The 24220-nt window shown below is 51.6% G+C and overlaps 1 protein-coding gene across 4 annotated transcripts in view; it reads left to right on the forward strand.

The window, feature by feature from the left end:
• The window catches only part of IQSEC3 (IQ motif and Sec7 domain ArfGEF 3), a 106910-nt gene that overhangs the window by 53517 nt on the left and 29173 nt on the right, over positions 1-24220 (forward strand). For all 4 annotated transcript variants that reach the window (XM_004603885.2, XM_055141230.1, XM_055141232.1 and 1 more), the window contains exons 3-5: positions 3832-4111; positions 18158-19326; positions 21214-21375. In XM_004603885.2, the coding sequence (XP_004603942.2) occupies positions 3832-4111; positions 18158-19326; positions 21214-21375 (1611 nt within the window). The remainder of the gene's footprint in view (positions 1-3831; positions 4112-18157; positions 19327-21213; positions 21376-24220) is intronic.

The raw sequence follows: 24220 nt of genomic DNA on the forward strand, positions 1-24220 counted from the left end.
TGTAGACGTGGTGCAGAGAAGGAAAAAGCAGGGTCCATAGTGCTGATACTCTATGCTGGATAGAGGTTCTGAAACCAAGATTCCATTGATCCCTGAAAAAGTGCCCAAAGCACAAATGCATGGACATACATTGACCAAATTCCCATGTAGGAAATGCCAGAGATTATGGAGGGTATGGCTAGGTGCACAGCTAGGAGGTCTGTTGGTAGTTGGGGAATCTGCAGATTCCTCAGAGGCAATGGCCTCCATGATTTCATGACTCCGGTGGTCAAGGCCTTTTACTGTTATTACTCTAGTAAGTGGAAAAATAAGATCGGGAGAAAGCAAGCTTATCATCACTCCTCTCTCCAAAGACTGTGGAGTTTAGTCCTGGGAGCCAGGAAGAGCCTGGAATATAGAAATTTAAGTACTATTATTGCCCCATCCACATAGGAATTTCTCATTCATAAGTGAGGAACTCTTCTGGACTTCCATGCTGTGAAGTTGCAGGACAGAAAGCAACCAGCACCACCTCACTATTTATCACTACTGTGTACCAGACACTGTAATAAGTGCTTTGTGAGTTCCATTTACTCTTCACAATCGTACAGAGGAGTTTGTGTGATGCTCACTTTGCAGATGAAGAAATAAAGCTAAAGGAAGTTTGGAAACTTTCCCAAGGCCACATAGTAAATAGAAGATTTGTAGACTCAAGTTCAGGTTTTTCTGACAAGTACCAAAGCTCACATTTGTTTCGTTCTGTTAGGGGACTACACCTCATGATGCTCAGGGGTTATTCCTGGCTCTACACTAAGGCATCACTCCTGGCAGTGCTGAGGGAACCATATTTGATGCCAGGGATTAAACCTGGGTTGGCCACATGCAAGGAAGTATCTTACCTCTTTATTATCATTCCAGTCTCCCAAAGCCCATTTAAATTTTTCTTTTTTTGGGGGGGGGGTCACACCCGACAATGCTCAAGGGTTACTCCTGACTTTATACTAAGGAATCACTCCTGGCGGTGCTCAGGGGACAATATGAGATGCTGGGAATTGAACCCAGGGCGGCCACGTGCAAGGCAAATGCCCTACCCGCTGTCCTATTGCTCCAGCCCCTAGCCCACATTTTTTGCTTTTGTTGATGATGGTGAACCTGGATTTTCAGACCTCCTACCACACAAGTTCATGTCTTCTTTCTGACTCTTTTAATCTCTGCCTGTGAGCATGACTGGCTTTCAGGTCCTTTTACAGCTTGATGAGCAAAGAAGAGCTGGTTCTATGTGTGAGAGAGCCTGAAACCTTCAGGCTAGAATATTCTAAACCTCAGCATTAGAATCCACATTGTAAACTTTCCTCACGTGACAGATGAGGAAGAGGACACAAACTACCCGTAGCCACAGTGCATGTACATGCACAATTGCTCATCCTGGAGACTGCAGTGGTGGGCTTCCCAGCCCCTATAAATGAGGTCAGTTGAGAAGGCCTTGGAGCTTTTGTCTATCTCTATCCAGGCGGTGACTCACAAATCATTTTGAAGATACTTTATGTTAATGAAAGCATTTTATTTGGGACAAAGAACTCTAAGAAGTGTTGATTGGGGGAAGAAAGTTGGGACTCAGAAGAAGCCCAAATAGTTCACAGACGGTCAGGCCACTGCTTTGGGCAACTGGGGTTCAATTTGAGTGAGTACTTTTGCACCTGACTTGTTCTGTGTATGAAATGAGAATGTGGGGTTTTATAGCCCCCCACCCCCATTATCTTAGTTAAGTGGAACTATCAAAGGAGAGAAAGAATTCAGTGCCTCTTACAAGCATATAATAGCAATCTAAAAAATGAAAGGGGCTTTTTTTTTATAAAGGTATTTGTGGTCCTGAGTAGTCACTGGTTCTCTGAGGTCTTAAAAACCTTTGTGGGGATCAGAACTAAAAACAGTTCCAAGAAAAGCCCAAGTTGCTTCAGGACCTGGAAGCAGGTTGGGAGAGAAGAAGGCTGTTTCCTTGTGCCGTGCAGTAAGAATGGGCATGTCCTATCATAAGAGGAGACAAAAGAAAGACCTTAAAAATAACTTCCTGATAATACTGGTGGAAACTCATGTCACAAGGCACTCATTTAACCATGTAGCCTGCTTAGCACTCATCAAAGAAATGGTGGAGCAAAGAAATATGAGTGAGCAGGGAGGGGCTCTTAGGGAGTCTGAGTGCCGGTGGCTCGGGCTGGTCAATGGGCTCTCCCTTAGAGGAGGGGGCCTGCAGGAGGGGAGATATGAGGGAAGGTGGCAGCTGTAGACTCCAGCTCTAGAAGGAACACTTTCCCGCGCCCTCAAAGGTAGGTGAAAGCAGCAGAAAGAGGTGTTCTTTCTGGATTGAATTTAGACACATTTTATTGGGGAGGAGGAGGGCAAATCCTTGGAAGAAAGAAGTCCTAAGGTTTCCTAGTCCTCAACCAAGGACACCCCACCTCCTTGGACCACTGCTTTCCATCTGTCTAAAGGGGGATTGAAGGGTTGGACTAGCAGACCTCAGCTTTCCTTCCAGCCTATCCTTCTTTCACTGTCCGCTGGAGAGGCCAGCCTCATGGCCAATGGACACACTCAATCCAACCCTGAACCATCAACAACTGCTTGCTGAGCTCTCCTCGTCTGCTCAGGATTTAGTGGCCTCCAGAAGGGGGCAGGTGGCGAAGCGCCATTTGACATTTCTTGAGCATGGACTGTGCCTGGCACTGTGCACTGTGACCTCACAGAGATTGGTTCCCTTCCCTCCCCCCTCACCCCATGAGATAGGTACACATTCTTCCATCACATGGACAGGAAACCAGGGCTCAGAAATAAAGCAACGATAGCCCACAATGTGGCAGAGCTTGGACTTGAACCCAGGCTGTGGACTGTCATGCTTTGCCTCCTGTGTGAAAAAGATGTTGATTCTCTACACAGCTCCTGAGTTCTAGGGAATAGAACAGAGAAAGCTGGATCATCAGGGGAGGCTTCATGGAGGAAGCGGGTTAAGGGAAGGCAATATTAGAGGCATGGGTGGGAGTGCAGTAACTTTCATGGACAGGCTAAGGGCAGGCTACTTCGCCCAGCAGACACTTCTTAGTCAGATGACCAGCAGTGAGGTCTCAGCCTGCTGGGGGCTCCAGGGGAAGAGGGGAGGAGGTGGCTGGGGAGAATGATGCTCCCTTCCAACAGCAGAACCAGAGCCCTCCAGTTTACAAGTCAGTCCAAACAAAGCAAAGCAAAGAGGGTGCACACTGACCCCAGGTGGGGCCAGCACCCCTTCTCTGAGCCTCACCTGAGTGATGTGCAGACAGAGCAGGCTTGGTTTGGACCTGCATCCTCTTCAGGGTCCAGGAGCTGTTGTGCTGGTCGTTCTGGGCTTTACCACTTACATGCAGCAGTGCCTACCCACCAGGAGCTGTTTTAAGAGCTGTAAATAACTCTATCCTGCTCACTTCCTGGGGAGTAGGTACTATTATTATGCCCACATCAGAGATGGGGAACTAGGAGTCTACGGAGGTCATGTCACTTGCTCAAGGACCCTCTGCTTATCCCACTCTGCTAGGGTGCTTCCAAGTAGAGGCTCGTGAGTACTGTCCTGAGCTGCTGCTTCGTTCCACTGGGGACACAGTCCCCAAGTTCAGGTTCTCTTCCTTGCTTGAGCCCTTCCCCTGCCGAGGTAGCTTCTCCCTCCAGAGACCAGCAGGAAACACCCCCTCCATACAAGCCCAGCATCCCTCCCCCAGAAAAGCTTATGCTGAAAGGCCAGGCCAGTGTCCCTGTGTCCCCCCGCCCCCCACACCTCCATGCAACCCCTCCGCGCTCCCCCAACCGAGACCGTTGCCCTTCTGTTCACAGTGATGGCTCCTGCGCCCAGGCCAGTGGGGGCATGGAGGACTCCGTGGTGGCAGCGGCGGTGGTGGCGGCCGGCAGACCCAGTGCCCATGCCCCGAAGGCTCAAGCCCAGGAGCTGCAGGAGGAGGAGGAGCGGCCAGGGGCGGGGGGTGCGTCCCCGCGGGCCGGCCCCCACCGCGCGGCCTCCCCCAGCCACCAGCAGCCTGGCCTGGCGACAGCGCTCTGCTCCCACGCCCCCGCCGCCTCCGATTACGAGCTCTCCCTTGACCTAAAGAATAAACAGGTACTCAGGGCCTCCCGAGGGGGGCGGGAAGGGTGGCTGCTGGGGGCTGTCGAGGTACCAGGATCTTCCAGCTGGGCTCCCCTGTGCTGCAGGCACCCCTTCTTTACCGTCTAGGTAAAGTGCCAGGCCACCCACCTTTCCTGTAGCCCTAGTTCCTTGGGCAACCAGTCGGTTCTCAGCAGGGCAGTGCCCTGGCAGTGCCAGGCTGAAAACAGTGAGCTCAGGGCTCCTGCCTCGCTCCACACGTAGGGCTCTGCCTGCCCCGTAAGCCTGCAGGCATGCGGTCTGTTGTTCTCTGGAGTGTCTCTGCATTGTCTCATTGCTGGAAGAGACAGCACAGCACGTGGCCAGCCCACAGGGCACCCCCAGACTCAAAGGTGTGAAGACAGTGATCTCATGCAGGGTTGGCTGAGGGTGCCCTTCATCCACCCAGACGGGGGGAGTTCAAAGCTCCCCTGTTGGGAAACAAATCCCACAGAGAGACATCAGATCTATGAAGAAGGAAGAGGAACTTTTTGTGCAATCCCCAGTGACCCTACAAAAGCATGCATGATTACCATAGTTTGTCTCAGACAGTTAAGAGGCTTGGAGAAATATCTGGAAGTGTGTATATATGAGTGGATAGACATCACAACTCAGTATTTAGAGCACGGAACGTCAAGAAAGTAGCTTAGAGGATTGGAACCTTATACTCACCAGCCCCAGATTTGATCCCTATATCACATGTCCCTTCCAGAAATTCCGAGTGTATCTTAGTGGCCCCTGAGTACCACCATGTATGGTCCTGATGGCCCTCAGCACCACCAAACTAGAGTAGCCCTACATGGCTGGGCTGCCCAAGAATTAATGTTTCACCAACAGGTCAAGCTTTGCTAAGGAATGGCCCCCTAGCCACTTGTGTGCTGCTTAGCAGAACTCTCTAATACCACCCCCCAAGAAAGAGCATTGAACTTGGAGAAATAAATGTGGGGTGTACAATTCTTGTTCTTACTCAAAGGAACTCTTTTAGTTTGGAAAGACAAGACAATCACTGTAGACATTGGTTTCCTTATTAGCAAAATTAGAAATTAGACCTTGAGTCATTTTTAAACTCACATTTAGAGCTGGAATTTCTTTTGTGTGTGTGTGAGGGGGGGACACAATGAGTGTTCCATGGTTGCTTCTGACTTTGGGTGGGAACCATAAGCCATGCTGGGGATTGAACCAGAGTCTGGGGTATGCAGGCAAGCGCCTTAACCCCTGTACTAGCTCTCTAATTCCTAGAAGTGCCCTTCTAATTCTAAATGGGTGGATTCTAAAGAACCATTTTTAAATGTTATTTTAAGCACCATGATTTACAATATTAATAAAGGCAGGGTCTCATGAATAAAATATTCCAACACCACAGCCTCTACAAGAGTGTCAGCTTCCCTAAACTGTTGTTTCAGAGTATCCCACCGTCTTATCTACTTTACCCCATGACAGTAATATGCTTCCTACTAAGATTAGTTCTCAGTTTCTGTTGCTAAAGAACCAATCTTTAACCCAATGCACAAGAGAAGTTCTTGGGAAAGGAAGCTATCAGAAAGGTCACTTAGGCTGAAGCAAACCAAATTAGTTATTTCTTAGTTTTGATACTAATTCTGAGTTATTATTCTGCATTAGAGAGTAGCTGTAGATAGGGCATCTGGATTTCAGTTAAGTAACTGGTTCAGTAACAAAATTTCAGTAACTGGTGTGGGGCTCTGCCAGCTGCTTCCTTCTTCATCCTCCCGTGAAAGCCACCCTTGCTTGGCAGCTGCCTTACTGACTTCCTTATCCTGAGCTCGCAGTCAACAGAAGTCTCAAAGCCTCGTTCTTAGGACCACATCTGCCCATCTTTGTCTAGAACCTTAATTTTTTTCTGCATATCACTTGATCTTTCCCATAACCCATATTTCCAGTCCTGATTGACAAAATCCCCCATGATGCTATGTGGACAAGATAGGATTTACCTTGTAGATTTGATGACAGTATCGTCAAATGGGTCGTTCTCAAGCAAAATTCTCAAAACACGTGGTTTCTCAGATCAGAGGTAAAATTCAAGTGGTCAAGTTCATTTCCAGCATGTGTAAAACTCTGAGTTTTATCCCCAAACATCACCTGACTCCCCAAGCACCACCAGGTGTGGCCCTGGACGCCCCAGTCTGGTAGTAATGACCATTTAAAGTAGCTCTGGCCTGCCTCCTGCCTTCCCCTCACCACCACTGAATGTGACCCTTAGAAAAAAAATATTTTAAATAATTTTCTGGGGCCAGAGGGGTAGTACAGTGGGCAGGGGTGCTTGCCTTATATGCAACCAACCTGGGTTCAATCCGTGGCATCCCATATGGTCCCCTGAGACCACCAGAAGTGATTTCCTGAGTGCAGAGCCAGGAGTATGGACCAGCAATGCCTTGAGCACTGCTGAGTGTGGCTCCCAAACAAAACAAAATAAAATTAAAAGGAATTTTCTAGGAATATCAATTTCTCCAGAAAGTGAGTAGAGGACTGTCCATGGTCCTGTGCTGTTCAATCACTGTGGACAAGGACTACTTACCTGACAGAAACTGGAAATACCCTGATCAATACCCTGATCAGGACTGGAAATATGGGTTCTGGGGAAGATCAAGTGATATGCAGAAAAAACTAAAGTTCTAGACAAAGATGGGCAGATGTGTTCCTAAGAACGAGGCTTTGAGACTTCTGTTGACTGAGAGCTCAGGATGAGGAAGTCAGTAAGGCAGCTGCCAAGCAAGGGTGGCTTTCACGGGAGGATGAAGAAGGAAGCAGCTGGCAGAGCCCCACACCAGTAACTGGTTATAGGGGATCTCATTTAAAAACAAATCAGATCGCTGAGTGTCTCGGGGCTCTTCTGAGAAGAGAATAGAAATAGGAGTGGCTGGGATCATAAGGAAAACTATAGACACGAAAATAACTTTTTAAAATTAAATTGTTATTTTGGTGGTGCACACCTAGTGATGCTCAGGTGCTACTCCTGACTCAGTGCTCAGGAACACCATGCAGGTACTCATAGGACCTTGTGCTGCCAGGGATAAAACCTGGGCCACTTGCATCCAAAGCACATGCTCAGATAGTTGAGTTTCTTTTTGGCCCTGAAAATAACTTGTAAATATGGAAAATCCGGCGCATGGTTTGCTCTTTGAGGGTCAGGAAGGGGGGTATTCGGGAAAAGCCTGGTGAGGTTCAGGACTTACCCCTGAGGTCCCTGGCTCTGCACTCAGGAATCACTCCTGGTGAGGCTCAGGACACCTGATGTGGTACCAGGGATTGAACCTGGGTTGGTCAAGGCTAGTGCCCTACCCACTGTACTATCTCTCTGGACCAATAGCTTGCTCTTTTCTACCATTCCAGACAAAAATCATGTTACTGATGATTAAGGTGATAAGAACAGAAGATTTTTAGTTCAGTAGCAATCAGAGCTGTTAGAAACAGAATGTTCTGCTATGAACAAGTGAGTTCTGGGGTGTCCATAATGCTCACACCAGGTCTGGAAGGCAGTCTCCCTGGAACATGACAGTGTAACCAGGGGGTCAATTGGCCCACCCAGTCCTCCCAATATATGGTGTGCTCCAGAACAAAGACTGTCTCTTAATCATCTTTGTATCTACCTCCAGCATCTAGCAGAGAATCTCAGGATTAGTAAGAGCTCATCCAGTGAAATTTTATTGTATTTATTTATTGGTTTTGGGGTCATATCCGGCTGTACTCAGGGCTTACTCCTAGCTCTTCTCAGGGGTTTATTCTTGGCAGTGCTCAGGAGATCATATGTTTTGCCGGGGATGGAACTGGAATCTGCCAAGAGCAAGGCAAGCACTTTAACCCCTGTATGTGCTGGTACTTAAAAAATTGAACTACGAGTGCAAAGCAGCCAAGGATTGAGGCACCAGAGAGGAAGGGGAAGCATGGTTCCTACTGGAAAATCATGGCCCCAAAGAGAACCTATTCCATTTAAGGAGAATCCAGTTAATACCCAGAAACTGGGGATTTGGCGTGGGCAGAAGATTTTGTTTATTTCTGGAGGCATAGGGAGGATATGGAGAGCTGTGCAGATCCTGATTGATTCCAGAGGGGTGTGTCTTTTATGGTTGGGGGCATAGTTCCTATAGAGGGGCCACACATCAGGCCAGCAGAAGTGGGGCAGGAGAGGTGGAGGCTGGTCTAAAGGGAGGTAGCCACAGCTTTGGGGAGTCACACCTGTTCCTGGCTTCTCTGTAGAGCAGACCTGGGCTGGGGCGGGATGAAGAAAGTCAGAGACTAAGAGTAGAGTGAAGTGATGAAAATCATAGCACACATACAAGTCTTAGAGGAGACAGAGCTTTGTTCTCTCTCTCTCTCTCTCTCTCTCTCTCTCTCTCTCTCTCTCTCTCTCTCTCTCTCTCTCTCTCTCTGCCAACAAACTGTGTGATCTGGGGCCAAGTTGCTTAACTTCTCTGGCCTCTCTGCCTCCCCTCGCTTTGGAGCTTTGTATCTGCTGTTCCCTTTGCCCCTGATCATAACAAATACTGCTGCTCTTGGCCGCCACCCTCTTTCTCTTGCTTTAAGATTTCCTTATGGTGCTTCTTCCTCTATATGTCCACCCCAAGGAGCAGGGCTGCCCCTGCTCAGCCATGCACCTCATTACCTGCCCACCCCCATCATTTCCTTGAAGTCTGGACACAGGACTCAAACATCACCCTGTCCCCAGTGCCTGCGTGAAGAAGGCCCCAAAGAGGGGAAATAATTGAGGAACTTGATGGGGCTATAGAGAACACAATACATGAAGACTGGGGCCAGGATCTGATTAGGATTTTTGAGATCTAAAATCTAGCATCCCAATCCTGGGTTTCCCCCACTAAATGCACCAATTTTTAATTCTTTGGAGTAGAGTGATTCTGGAGCAATCATTCTTTTTTCTAGTCCACTGGTCTGCCAAGTCTGTTCTAATGGAACATTTCAGAATCCACGTAACCCCTCTTTTCTCTGCCCTTTCTCAAAACCAAACCTCTGAGCCTCTGATACCACCTGGGAGGAACTAATTTTCAAGTCCCATCCTAGTGCGTTTGCCTTGCACGCGCCCGACCCAGTTTGATTCTTCCGTCCCTTTCGGAGATCCCGGCAGGCTACTGAGAGTATCCCGCCTGCACGGCAGAGCCTGGAAAGCTGCCCGTGATGTGTTTGATATGCCAAAAACAGTAACAACAAGTCTCACAATGGAGACATTACTGGTGCCCGATGGAGCAAATCAATGAACAACAGGATGACAATTGCTACAGTGCTACCCTCTGTAGCACTATCCTCACTGTCTCGAGATTAGACATCTTCTGTCTGTGCTGTTAGGAAAACTCCCTCCACGTAGCCCTACCCTGAGCTTCCAATCTCCTAAAGAGAAGCTAAAGGAGGCAGAGAGATGGTCAGCAGGTAACGCTCTTGCCTGGTTGGATGGTTGGATCCCTGGTACCATCGATGGTCTCTCGAGTCCCTTCAGGAGTGATCCCTGAGCAGAACCAGGAGTCAACCCTGAGCACTGCCTGCTGTGGCCCCCAAACAAAACTGAACAACAAACAGAGCAGCTGAGTCCTCCTTTGAAAGAGCACATCTGACGGAGCGGGCCCCAGCGTGGCTGCTCAGTGTGCAAAGGTCAAAGCCTCAGCTCCCCCCACCCCCCCGCCCTGTGACTGATGCATGGCCACTTCCAGTCACAGACTTTCAACAACCCCCAATTTCCATGCATGCCACCCCCCCCCATCTTCTTGCAGGTCTCATCCTGCACCTGTGCTTTTCCTGAGTGCCCCACGAGGGGCTCTGTGCTGTCTGCTCATGGTCCCACTCATTCTTCACTGTCCCCCAATTGAGCAGATGGCACCACCCAGTGCACTTTTTTCACCTTTATCTTCGGAGCGAGCGCCCCCTAGAGGTACACATGTGATGCCACCTGGCTCTTGCCCCACCCCCCACCACGCCTCCGCCCTCCCACCAGCTGTTTCCCTGTCCCTGGTGCCTGGGCACAGCCTGGTATGCAGGGACATGTGAAGGACCGGATGAATGGGTGGAGACCCAGTTGGGCTTCCGATCCCCACCCCTCCCCACAGTTGGACGGCGAGGACAGCCCCTGCTCTGCTTCCTCTGCTCTCAGCTCTCTCACCACCTCCTTGGGGCTAACCCCCCCACCCCAGGAAAATAGCAGGTAGGGTCCTATGGGGGGTGAGGGGCTGCCCCCAGAGAGTGAGAGGGCACCAGGACCACAGGGATGGAACCCCCTTCCACTCAGCTGCTCTGTAGGAGGTGACACAGTCCTGGGGGCCTTCCAGGTCCCAGAACTGGATGCTGAGAGTCCCGGGCCTGGGACGCTGAGCAGCTGCCACTGCCTCTGCTGTGATCAGTGTGGGGGCATGGTCTAGCCCTCTCCCATCACCCCTTGGGGCAGGGGTGCTATTGCTCAGGAGTAGCTTGCCCAAGGATGTGTTTTAGAGGTGCACCCTCCTGCGCTCGAGGACTAGAACTTTGTCTCGGTGATGTCAACCCAGCATCTTCCACCTCTTGCTCATTACCCGGAAGGCGTACAGAGCAAAGAGCCTGAGAGAGTGCGGGGTCCTTGAAGTGTCTGAGGGTAGCCCCCTGCACCCCCCAGGGCAGCCCCTCGCCGCCAGCCCCACTGTGCACTTTTTATTTCAAACAGTGAATTTCAGACACAGAGAAAGCACAGGGGTGGGGGTGGCTAGGCGGCAGGCTGGAGAGGCAGCTCAAAGGGCTGGGTGCGTGCTTTGCCTATGGGGGTCCGAGTTTGATCCCTGGCACTGTGTAGGCCCCTGAGCACCACTGGGAGTGACCCTTAAGCACTGAGGGGGGTGGGAGTAGCCCCCAAGCATGGCCAGGCATGGCCGAAAAAACCAACCTGGAAAGGCTGCCCAGGGAGGGTCCCTACCGGCTGTGCAGCAGGGCTTGCTGCGGGCTCTCAGCGCCTGCAGCCTCCATCCCGTGTCTGCTCCCGCCCGGAGTTTGCCCTGCCAGCTTCTCTCTGCAGACTCTGACCTTGTCGTGTTGTCGTGTTCTCGGCAGTCAAATCCTGGATCAGAGGAAAGCCTGACTCACATTTGAGTGCTGCGCGCCTTCCTCCCCTGGCCTCCAGCCCAGCTCCCTCGTGTCCCTCATGCTGGGGGGCCTCGGATCATCCTCATCTGCCCCCACTTCCCTCCCTCCCTCCTCAACTTGTTGATCACCTTTCAGCAGCCTGTATCAGGCTGAGCCGCTGCAGAAAACCTGAAAAGAGGGAGCATGTTCTAATTAACACTAAGAGGCTCATTAGAGAGAGAGAGAGCACCCCCAGCCCCTCTCGGCTGCAGCCTCTCTGCTGCAGAAGCTGAGAGACGCTCTCTTGGGAGGCAGGGAGGCCACAATTCCCCATGACTCACAGAGGCTAGAGAGAAGGCAGCTGCTCTGCTCCTAGGCCTGTGGGACAGGGACTCCTCCCAGCCCATCCCTCTCTCTCTGTGTTCCCTGACCTGGCCCCGGGTAAGAGCAGTCTCGGGTGCACGGGACTGACCTGGGGCACCGCCTGCTGAGTTTCTAAGCGCTACGATGCAGGGGTGGGCTTGGAAAACGGCATGGGGCTGAGGGAGTAGGCAGCGTTTGACGCCAAGCCCAGATGCAGAGGAGAGCCTGGGTTTTTATTTCCCACGGGGCAGAGGAGGGAATTGAGTTTCGTTCATGCCTGCATTTATTCAGCCTCATCCAGGACTCTGGCGTGAGGCTGGGTAGCAGGGATGCGGGCAGGGGAGGCCAGCTGCCTGAGCGGTGGTCTTTGTGCACGGAGAGAGCACGGGGTGGGGGGGGCTGCCTGCCAAGGATGGGAAAGAAGTGGGGGGCCACTGAGGGAGGAGGGGGTAGCGCGGTAGACACAGGGGAGGAGAAGAGAAAGGTGGTTGTGCCAATCGTATAGGGAAACCCAGTGAGGGACCAGCACACACTGAACTGTATGCTGGGGCTCCCCAAGGTTAGAGGATGGCAGGGGCTGTGCTTGGGGCCTCCAGCACCCCACACTCTGCTAGAGTCTGGGGAGGTGAGTGAGGAGCAGAGATGAGGTCAGATAGATAAGCATGAGTGGAGAAATGGGGGGTCAAAGAGATTTAAGAAATAACATCCCCCCTGGGGACCCAAGGCAAGAAGATACCATCTTGGGCCAGAATGATAGTATAGCAGAGAGGGCATTGCCTTGCATGTGGCTTACCTGGATTCGACCTCCAGCATCCCATATAGACCCCTGAGCACCACCAGGAGGAACTTCTGAGTGCAGAGTCAGGAGTAACCCCTGAGCATGTGTGCCACCCCCCCCCCCCCCAGAAGACAACACCGTCTTATTGGGAGATGGAGAAGGCTTCAGGGAAGTGTCTCTTGTGAGAGGTCTTGAAGAGAGGGCCTAAGTTTGACCTGGAGGGAAGGAAGGAAGAATGAGTGGGCGGTACTGCGGGCTGAGGGGAGTAACTGAGCCAGTGCTGTGGGCAGGGAAGCCTCGTGAGGTGGTGGCGGGTAGAGGGGAAGGATGGCAGTGGAGCAAGGGTGCCTTCAGACTTTGCGGTAGCGATACTCCAGCACTTGAACGCCAAAGTGAAGCATTTAATGATTACTTGGAGCAATGGTCTCCAACAATGGAAGAGAGAACTATGCTTTCTGAGCTCGATCAGGATAATAATAGATGGTATAAGGTGAGGGGAAGAAGGAATCAGTTTGGAGGCTTCCAGAATGGCCCAATGGTGAGTCAAAGAGTCATGCATGATACAGGCTGTGGAACGGTCAAGGTCATTGCAGAAGGTTCTGAGGGGCTGTTCTGAAGGAGGCTGACAAATGCAGAGGATGGGATAAAGGACCCAAGGACAATACAGCTTTCCCAGACTGGATGGCTTAACAGGTCATTTGTGCAGCAGACAGGGGGACAGTGAAAGAGGTCTGGGTGAGAGGGAGAAAGTGATGACCTTGAGAGGTGGGTAGAAAGATTCATCAGCTATTGAAAATTCAGCTCTAGGATCAAGACTGCAAATAGAGATTTGAGAGTCATTTATCTGATTAGTATCATCATCAAACAGTTAACCCTTACTGAGTTCCTATTCTGAACCGGTACTCTTATGGAATAATTGAATTCTCCCAGCAAGCCCCTTCGGATTAGTATCACTTGACAGACAAGAAATAGAGTCTGGCCAGAGAGATAGCACGAGTAAGGCACTTGCCTTGCACATAGCCAACTCAAGTTTAATTTCCAGCACCCCATATGGTCTGCTGAGCACTCCCAGGGGTGATCCCTGAGCACACAGCCAGGAATAAAACCTGAGTATGGCCAGGTGTGTGTCCCCCCCCCCAAATAACAATAATGACAACAAAAGGAATAGAAAAGAGCCAAGGATAGTAAGATATTTGTCTAAAGTCAAACAGCAGCTAAAGGTCAGCTATGGGACTGATCATTTCTCCATGGCTTGTTAATCAGCCCCTCAGAGTGACTGAGACAGTGGATGATGCTTTCATAGCATAGACAACAGGGAGGAGATACCAGCCTATAGAACATCTTGAGAGTTGCCACAAACCTCTGCCTGAGACAGTCCTTTCAAATTAGGTCTTATTTACCAGTGACCTGAGGCTTTCTAATGACCTCCATATAGAAATCACAGGAGGTGTTTGGAAGGACATAGCAAATGATGAAGATGAGTGTGGAGAAGGGAAGATGGAGGCCCGTGACTTATACCTAGTGTGCTCAGAGAGTGTGTGTCACGTGACAAAGGATTAAAGTGAGCTTGATGGAGACAGAAAGCCTGAGATAGACTGGGCCATGAGAACTGAGAACAGATTTCAAGGGGATAAAAATATCAAGCGCTGACGAAAAATAGGGAGGAAAGAGGTGGAGAGTGGGCCATTGGATTTAGTGATTAGAGATCATCAGTGACCTTCCTGAGTCCTTTTAGAAGAATGGTGGCAGCAGGAGGCCGACAGGGAGGGATCAGGGCACTCAGGCTCAGGTCAATCCTGGAGAATTGACATAGGGGATGAACTAGAGGGAGGCAGACTGGTCCTTTGAGAGGCTCAGTGGAAAAGAGAGAGACCTGGGCTAGCACCCCAGGGCAAGTGACTCTAGCAGAGAGATGTTTTAGCTTGGGAAGAGCTGGGAAGGTCTGGAGGCAGGTGGAGGTTGGAGATGCAGGTGGAGGAGACTCAAGGATAAGTCTCTTTGTAGAGAAAGGAATTTTACAAAAGAGACCAGAGTTGTGGGGAGGTGGGGTGGGGAGAGCTCAGGGGTTCTGGGATTATGAGGGAATCGGGGATGAGCATTATGGGTGAGATGAGAGGAGTCTGAGAGTCACGAGATCATGTTGAAGCTGATCATTTATTCAATAAGCATTCATTGGAGCCACTGCATGCAGAGCATTCTCCCAGCACTGGGAGGAAGGCAGTCAGCAGGGCACGCGGAGCCGCTCTCCTCGCACGGACAGTTGCCGCAGGACTTGGAGGAGATTCAGAGTATAAACCTGAGCCTTCTTCTCAGTTTGGGTGATGGCATCACCTGCTAAAAAGTCTCCTAAGGGTCCTTGTAGCCTCCACAGACAATGACACCAGACCCTGAGGATGGACCCCCTTCACCCTTTGGAAAATGCTATCAGCAATGGGACTCCAAACTGCCCGCTGATGCCAATAGCATCTCCTAACCCAGCTGCTAAGAATGGTCTTGGGGTGTTCCTTGACTAAAGGCCAGGTAGGGATGAGATGTGACTTCCTGTCTGGTGTCAGCATTGCAGGAGAGGTGTGAGGAGACTCCTCAGAAATTGGGAGAGAAGGAGGCAGTCATGTGTCCCTGATTCCTTTTGCACTTCTTGCAGAACTTGCATGCCTCTCAGAAAGTCTTCAGTGCAGGCCTTGGAAACATGGCAGCATTCAGCCAGCAGAAAGCACAAGCTGCAACACTCTCTCCCTCCTGACATGATTTCTGGAGCGATAGCAGTGCGGGTAGGGCGTTTGCCTTGCATGAGGCCGACCGGGGTTCAATTCCCAGCATCCCATATGGTCCTCCGAGCACCACCAGGAGTAATTCCTGAGTGCATGACCCAGGAGTAACCCCTGTTCATCGCCAGGTGTGACCCAAAAAGCCAACGGAAAAAAAACCCAAAACCCCATAATGCTCCATGGCAGAGACAGTCCTTCAGAGACAGTTTCTCCACCTAAAGATCCTAGTGGGTGGAATAGGGCATGAAGCAGGTGGAAGCATTTGTTGTACTGAGGGATGGATTGGCCTGTCCATCTGTACCCCTCCCCACTGGGAATCCTGGGGATGTGGGAGGGATGAAGTTCTTACCGTGAAGTGTTTACCTCTGTCTCCCTTCTCTTAGTTTAGGAATCAGAGTATGTTTGTGGAGTGTATGACTATGAGGAGGACATAATCTCAGGGCCCAGTAACACATTCTCTCTCTCTCTCTCTCTCTCTCTCTCTCTCTCTCTCTCTCTCTCTCTCTCTTCAAACCTCCTAAGAGAGTAGATGGAGCTCACAGAACTGCCATCTTGCCCATCCTTGTCTATTCCATGCTAATCTCCAGGAAGGGGCGTGGCTAACTGATCTTGATCATTCACAGCTCAAGGAGACTATATTTCTTTTGAGAGATAATGGGGAGAAAAGACCAAAGTTGAGAGGTGGTGAGTGAGGACATGGAGGGCAAACTGGTCCCATATTAGGAGTTTTTCTGGGTTCGTATCTGCCCAGAGGAGGTAGTACCCCACTTCCTTCCAGCAGCCTTACCAAGTCCTGTCCTGTTTTTTCAGCTCTTACTGTATAATATACGGGTTACTCAAATTGTGGAGCATAGCAGCCTGGAAGGAACCCCACTTCTGAAATACCCATCTTTGTGTTAAATTCACATTTATCAAGTACCTACCACATGCATTTAATATGAAGTCCTTGGGAGTTACTGGGAGCACAAAGAGAATCAATCAAACCTACAAAGCTGTTGGGACTGGGGAACTCTCCGGTGCAGTGAACTGAATGCAAAGACGGAAGCCCATGAAGGGGAGTAGCAATGATACTATTCATTTGTCACATTATCATTATTCTGTGATTTATAATAGTGTTGCTATTGATGTCTCGGGAGTACAGTGTTGTTCTACCACACCTTCCACCGAGCATTTCCCTCCCTCCACCCGTCTCTAGTTCTCCTCTCATCCCTTTCTCCCCCACTTAGTAAATTCAGTTCGGAAGGCAGAAGCTCAGTCTCTCATCACTGGCCATCGTTTCTCCTCTTCTCATGGTTTCTGTTTGCTTGGTTTGGGTTTGAGAGTCACACCCAGTGGTACTCAGGACTTAGTCCTGGCTCTGTGGGGTAATTTCTGGTGGGGCTTGAGGAATCATTTGGGGTGCCCCAAATTGAACCCAGGTCAGCCACGTGCAAGGCAAACAAACGACCTACCCACTGTGCTATCACTCTGGTCCTCCATGTTTCTTTGTACCCTACATAGGACAGAGATGGTTTGGTGTTTGTCCTTTTCCCTTTGACTCACTTTGTTCAATATGGCACCCTTTAGTTCCATGTATGCTGTAGCAAACCTCTTTCTCCTCCTTTCCTCCCTTCCTTACTTGCTTCCTTCTTTCCTTCCTTCCTTCTTTCCTTCCTTTCTTCCTTCCTTTATCCCTCCCTCTCTCCCTCCCTCCTTTCCTCCCTCCTTCCCTCCTTTCCTCCCTCCCTCCTCCCTTCCTTCCTTTCTTCCTTCTTTCTTCCCTCCCTCCCTCCTCCCTTCCTTCCTTTCTTCCTTTTTTCCTCCCTCCCTCCTTCCCTCCCTCCTCCCTTTTCTCCCTCCCTCCTCCCTCCCTTCCTCCTTCCCTCCCTCCCTCCCTTCCTCCCTCCCTTCCTCCCTTCCTTCCTTCCATCCTTCCTTCCTTCCTTCCTTCCTTCCTTCCTTCCTTCCTTCTTCCTTCCTTCTTTCCTTCTCTTCCTCCTCCGTTCTTCACTCCTTCCTCCATTCCCTCCTTCCTTCCTTCCCTCCCTCCTTCCTCCTTTCTGTCCTTCTTTCTGTCACACCCAGCTGTGCTCTGAACTCAGGAATCACTCCTGGTGGGGCTCAGAGGACCATATGGAGTTCTGGGGATGAAGCCGGGGTGGCCATGTACAAGGCAAGTAAGTGCCATGCCCACCAGATTAGCTCTCTGGCTCTGCAATTTAATTATAGTTTTGTATAGAGGAGTAATATTCTGTTGGCAGCAATATGTTTTAAGTATTTCTTTTGACTTTAAATTTTCATTATTTTTTAATGTACACGAAAGTAGCGAGAATAGTACAATATATTCCTCACCCAGTTTCAACAACTTTTAATAATATTGAATTAATATTAACCTTTCACTGGAGGGCTTGAGCCACAGGGTGGGGTGGGGTGGAGGTTGTACTGGGGGCCTATTCCTGTCTTTGTGCTCAGGAGTGGAGTGACCTCAAGTGTACTCCTGGGACCATATGTGGTACTGGGGTTGAAGCCAGCTGCATGCCTGGTCTGCATCTTATCTCCTGTACTACCTCTCTAGCCCCTTAACCATTCATCTTTTTGATAAGATGTTTTAATACCAATGGAAGTTGTCGTACATTCCATGAGTATTTCTTATGTATCACTGATAGGAACATTAAAAAAAAAAACACTTTCAGGGACAAGACAGATAGCATAGTGGGCATGGCGTTTTCCTTGCACGTCACCCACCGGGGTTAGATCCCCAGCACCCCATATGGCCATGGAGCCCTGCCAGGAGTGATTCTCTGAGCACAGAGCCAAGAGTAAATCCTGAGGGCTGCTGGATGTGGTCCGAAATCAACAACAACAATAACAACAGCAATAAGAATGACCACAGTAGTGCCTGACTGCCATCGCATCTTTCTCCTCGGTCCTGTCTCCTACCCCTCTAGGAGTCCTGCCAAGACCTCTCAGCCCTGCATCCCTCGGGGCATCGCTGCTCCTCCACCAGCTCCCGTGCACTGGGGCTTCCAGAAGCCCTGGCAACAGCCCCGTGCCCTAACGCAACTCTTCCTTCTTGTGTCCTCGCTGCAGATTGAAATGCTAGAACACAAGTACGGGGGCCACCTGGTGTCCCGGCGCGCCGCTTGTACCATCCAAACCGCTTTCCGCCAGTACCAGCTTAGCAAGAACTTCGAAAAGATCCGCAACTCGCTGCTGGAGAGCCGCCTGCCGCGGCGCATCTCCCTGCGCAAGGTGCGCGCGCCCACGGCCGAGAGCCTGGCGGCCGAGAAGGCGCTGATGGAGGGCTACGGGCTCCTGGGGCTGCCGCTGGTGCGCGCGCCCTCGCTGCCCCCGCCCTTCGCGGGCACGCTCACCGAGCTCGAGGACTCCTTCACCGAGCAGGTGCAGTCCCTGGCCAAGTCCATCGACGACGCGCTCAGCACCTGGAGCCTCAAGACCATGTGCTCGCTGCAGGAGGGCAGCGCGTACCAGCTCCACCAGGCCCTGCACGCGGGCGCGGGGCCCCCGGGCCTGGACGCCGAGCTGCGCGAGCCCGAGGGGGTCCGAGCGGGGCCCGGGCCCGACGGGGCGGCCGAGGCCACCTGCCTGCCGCAGGGCCACAGCGGCACCCTCATGATGGCCTTCCGGGACGTCACGGTGCAGATCGCCAGCCAGAACATCTCCGTCTCTTCGTCCACTGCGCTGTCCGTGGCCAACTGCCTGGGCGCGCAGCAGGCGGCGCCGGTCCCCGCCGAATCAGCCATCACAGGAAGCCAAGGCCAGCAGGGCGAGGCCTCCGGGCAGGAGGTCCAGGCTGTGGCGGCGGCCGCGGCTGCACTGGGGAACGTGCCCCCCACGGACACGTGCCGGGAGGCCAGCGCTGGCGAGGCCCTGGGCGCTGACCAGGCCGGGGCCGCCGAGGCGATGCTGGAGGAAGCTGAGCCCCTGGAGGCCGAGCTGGTGGAGGAGGAGGAAGAGGAGATGGTGGCAGTGGCGGCGGCGGCAGCAGTAGGGGAAGTGGGGAAAGGGGCCGAGGCCGGGGAGCACTTGGAACAGCTCAGCAGCAGCAGCACATCCACCAAATCGGCCAAGTCGGGTTCCGAAGTAGCAGCCGCGGCGTCCAAGGAGGCCCTGCAGGCCATGATCCTCAGCCTGCCGCGCTACCACTGCGAGAACCCTGCCAGCTGCAAGTCTCCCACGCTGTCCACAGACACGCTGCGGAAACGGCTCTACCGCATTGGCCTCAACCTCTTCAACATGTAAGTGACCGCAGCAGTGAGGAGGGGGGGCGGGGGTTCGAGCTCTGCCTTCCTGGGCTGGGTGGCTGCAGGGGCCCGGGAGCTGGATGTCAGTTTGATGTGCTACAATGTCTACTACCCCCCAGGTGAAAGCCCATGTTCCTGGAGCCAAGCTGGGGCACACACACACACACATGCACACGCACACACACACACATGCACACACATGCATACACACGCATGCACACACACATTTTGGGATTGTTCGGAATTTCTCTAGAGAAGGAATAGTTACAAAACAACACACCCCACCCCTATGCTTTCACCTTAAGGTAGAAACGGCTACGGACCCAGAAATGAGAACCCTGAAAAGAAAACAATAGAAGAGGTAGGAGAAAGACTGAGTGGAAGTCAGACTTGTTGGAGGAAAATGGTAAGAAAGCAGAGAGGGATGAACTAAAAGGAGAGACAGACAAGGAAAAGGGGTGAAGCAAGCAGAGTAGAAAGAACCTAAGGGAAAGGAAGCAGCAATGGAGGGCTTCAGTGGCTCAGAGCCCCCCACCCCACCCCCCACCCCACGAGAACCTTAACACAGAGCCGGTGACCAGCATGGCAAGCCAACAGACCAGGCCCATGGGAATTCCAAGGTCCCAAGCCCCTGAGCTGCACCCTCCATTCCCTTGGCTGTCAGCCCCGACCAAGCCAGGTCGCCCATGTGCCGGTGCTTTTCATCACCTGATTGTCACAGATTGATTTTTCAGTGCCAGGAGCACAAAGATAATCCCCTGCTCTGAAGAGACTCATGTTCTAGGAAGATGACCTTACAGAAGGCACCTGCAACTAGCCAGCAGGGTCAGCAGATAACATTATTGTGCCATTCCACGAGAAAGAACTCACACCAGGAAGGTGAGCTGCAGGCTGCTAACTGACTAGGGAGCCCCAGATGTAGGCCAGCCCTGTCAGACTGCCTGTCCCCGTGCTTCCTCCTGCGTCAGGCTTCGGAGCTCACTCATCCACAGCATCACTTCTGCAGGAGGGCGAATGCTCACGCACATATTCAGATCCCTCGGGACAGGGGTTCTTGAACTATCTGTAGTGCAGGACTCTGTGTGTGTGTGTGTGTGTGTGTGTGTGTGTTTGTGTGTGTTTAACCCAATACACTGTGGGCTGAGATTTTTGTAAAAAACAGTAAAAATGAATTGCTTGAAAAACAATTACATGCTTGGTTGTCCCCCAAATGTCATAGTGCTGTAAGAAGTGCTAAATGCTTACCCTCTATTTCTGTACTTACCTTCCCTGGAACTGATCCCAGCTCAGAGTGGATTTGTAGTCCCTTCGCAAGCCCGTCCACCTTCAGTCACAGCACGCACACCCCCGCTTGGACTCAGCCCGAGAAGGAACAGCCTTGAGAGCAGGAGGAGAACCTGCTCTCCTTTCTGGAGGCCATTATCAGCAGGGGAGAGGGCAGCAGTGGGGGGACTCTCATCCTACTTCCCAAACTCACCCTCTCTCCCAGATTCCAGGGTGGCTATTGGGTACAGGCAAGAGGCAACAGGTAAGGAAAAGGGGCCTTCCTTGGGAGTCTCGAGTAAGATCCAGCAGGAGGGAGGAAGGAAGAGAGAAGGAGTGCTCCCACCTATCCAGAATTCATTTTCCTGAGCCAGATTAACCTTCCCCTCTGCTTCTGACAGCCCCACTGTGTTCACCATGGGCTAGGAGAGTGAGCCTGTGGTGAGAACTGCTTCCCTCAGGAACCCCTCTGCAGGAGAAGGAATCTTATATTACCTAGAAATTATTTCCAGGACCTGCGGGCACTTTTATGGGCTCCCCCAACCAGAACAAAGGAAAGACAGGAGTTATGGAGAACCTTAGCTCACTCTGCTCCTTCTCGCTGCTCCTGTTCCCCAGAAACCCGGACAAGGGCATCCAATTCCTGATCTCGCGTGGTTTTATCCCTGACACCCCCATCGGAGTGGCACACTTCCTGCTCCAGCGGAAGGGCCTCAGCCGGCAGATGATTGGAGAGTTCCTGGGCAACAGCAAGAAGCAGTTCAACCGCGATGTGCTGGAGTGAGTGCCCGAACCTGGGGAACATCCCCTCCCGTGCCCCTGCCCACCCTCCACCTCACACACTCATCTCCCCTCAGAATCTGAAAGGCAGATAATAGCTGCGCAATAAAGCTACTCCTCTGTTCCTCACAAAGAGGGCTTGGGGGGTACAGTCTGTTCCCCCTCCCACTGTTCCTTTTGCCCATCTCTCTTTTCTTTGCCCCTCAGCACTCTTCCTTCTTAAAAGTCACTGCACTGTAGAGCACTGCACCACTGCCTTCCCTCCTTCCCCCGCACTTCTCTGTCCTCTTTCTCCTTCATTCCATCTGTGAAGTATTTCTCCGGGGGTCTTGCTCCTTTCATACTTGTCCCCAGAGGAGTGAGTCTCCTGCAAGAAAGCAAGGGGCTCCTACTAAAGGGTTTGGAAGTGTGGGAGTTGTCTATGTTCTGGGGTTGATAATACCACCCCAAGGATGCCAGCGGCCCTGCAGTGGACACTCTGAGATCTGGCCTCTATCTATGCCACAGTCTTGATGTGATGTGTTTGGACAAGTCATGGCTCTGTGCTTGTAGATTGGGCAAGGCATGGTAAATCACCGCAGGTAGACTAGTTGCCCTCTAAAATCTGTCATATTTCTTAGTTCACTAATGAGATGGTTGTTCAGAGATCAGGGATTTAGTTGACCCAGGGGAGGGAGTTTGAAAGTCCCAGATGACCCTTAATTGGCAGAACCTAGTTATTGCCCCTGTTGTGGTACCTTTGGCAAACTAGCCAGCTTTTCTGGACCAGAGCTCTGAGTGCCTTGCCAAGGAAAGCAAAGTGATTCCAGAAGCCCTACCTGTCACCTTCCTTTTCTCTCCTCTAGTCCCCCTTTCTTCTTATCACCATCTCCAACTGTGTAGAATGTTCTGTGGGGGTGCCCAGGGAAATTAACAGAGAAAAATTCATTTTCTACCATCTCCTTCCTTTACCTATTTTTTCTCTCCACCTGGTTCATGTGTGTGACCTTTTTTGTTAGTTCTTGTTCCCCTTCCATTCTGTACAAGAACCAAGAACCAGTGCAACCTATTTGCCTTGCATTCCCCCCACCCTAGGGCAACACTCCTTTGTCTCTCTGCTCTCTGGGAAAAGGGCAACTGCTTCCCTGAAACCCTGGTGACCCTTAACTTCTGCCTTGCCCCGTCTCCACGTGGCTGAACCTAATATTCTTCTCTCTCTCTCTCTCTCTCTCTCTCTCTCTCTCTCTCTCTCTCTCTCTCTCTCTCTCTCTCTCATGAAGCAATATGGGTTTCTTAACAAAACATAGATGTCAGTGGGGAGAAGGAAAGGAATACTTATTCAAGAGACAACACAAGGGGCTGGAGCGATAGCACAGCGGGTAGGGCGTTTGCCTTGCACGCGGCCGACCCGGGTTCTAATCCCAGCATCCCATATGGTCCCCTGAGCACCGCCAGGGGTGATTCCTGAGTGCAGAGCCAGGAGTAACCCCTGTGCATCGCCGGGTGTGACCCAAAAACCAAAAAAAAAAAAAAAAAGGAAAAAAAAAAAAGAGACAACACAAGCTTGAAAGAGCAAGGAAGCCAAGACATAGAGATGTGTGTTCAAGGGAGAACACGGACTTGAAAAACAAGCCTGATTGTGGCTTTCTAACTTGCCAGACCCATCCTGGAGAGCTGGGAACACACAGGTTTTGTCTCCTTTTTCCCTCCAGTCCAGGAGCTGCCTGCACAGCACAATGAAGACTAATTACCATCCTTCCCCAGAGACAGAGTGTGTGGGCTGCAGCCTGTGATGGGGAGGAGAGCTGGGCTGGAGAATGGACTGGTCGCTGAGGCTGATCTCCGATGAAGGGGTGAGGGATGAGGAGCAGGGTGAGAGAGGAAGAGAAATGTCTGGACCTAGGCAAGAGGGCCCAGCTCTACATCCTGCTTCTGCTTCTGTGTACCAGTTCCTTATGCCTCAGTTTCCACATCCCCAAAATGAGAGGCTGTGTGAGCTCATGAGTTCTGCCATGCCTTGGGAGTCGGTTAGGGGTCCAGTTCCTTAGTACTATCACCATACACTGCCACGAGGAGTGTTTGGTTGCCCCAAGCATGAAAGTCACACTGTCATCTGTCCAAAGCTCCTCAGAGCTTGGGTGCTCGAGTTTATGGGAGAACAAGAGGGCCATCTCTCTTTCACCAAACCAGAGTTCTTGGCATACTGGGGATGTTGCTGAGCTGGTAGACAGTTGGGGGAAGGTAGAGACACAGTTAATGACATCAAAGAACTTAGGGAGAACTGAGTGTCCACTAGGACAGGAGAGAGAAGTCTGGACAGAGAGAGAACAAGGGGCCAAGGAGGCTTCATTGAACACTGTGGGTTAGGGGAGTGTCTGCTGAATCTTGATTCTGTCCCAGCGAATGCCTCTGTCCCTTGTGCCTGAGCCAGAAGGGTCAGGGTTCTGAGGCCACTTCAGCCTCTGCACAGGCAACCCTTGAGCCTGCCTGGAAAAGACAGAGATGCAGAAGAGGTAAGCTCAAGCAGAGGGCCCCAGTTTGGGGCACATTCCATCAGGCAAGCCAGAAATCAGGGGAACTGCTCAGGATCTGCACCTTTTCCTTCCTCCCACCAGAGGAAACACACAATGACAGTCCCCAGGTGCCATTTGGCCTGGACTAGGATGGCTTCATTGGGATTCTGAGAGGCTTCCCTGCCCCCGCCTGATGACATTCAGCACATCACATCTATTCTCTACAAAGCTGTTTGCCGAAGAAAAGGACATAAATCACCCATCCCCTTGGAGACTAGACAGCCCGAACCATAACACTCTCCAAGCCGCGGCTGGAGGGGAAGAGGAAGAGGCTGGAAGCTTCTCAGCTAGAG

Source organism: Sorex araneus, chromosome 6 (genome assembly GCF_027595985.1).
Source record: "Sorex araneus isolate mSorAra2 chromosome 6, mSorAra2.pri, whole genome shotgun sequence".
Lineage (NCBI taxonomy): Eukaryota > Metazoa > Chordata > Mammalia > Eulipotyphla > Soricidae > Sorex > Sorex araneus.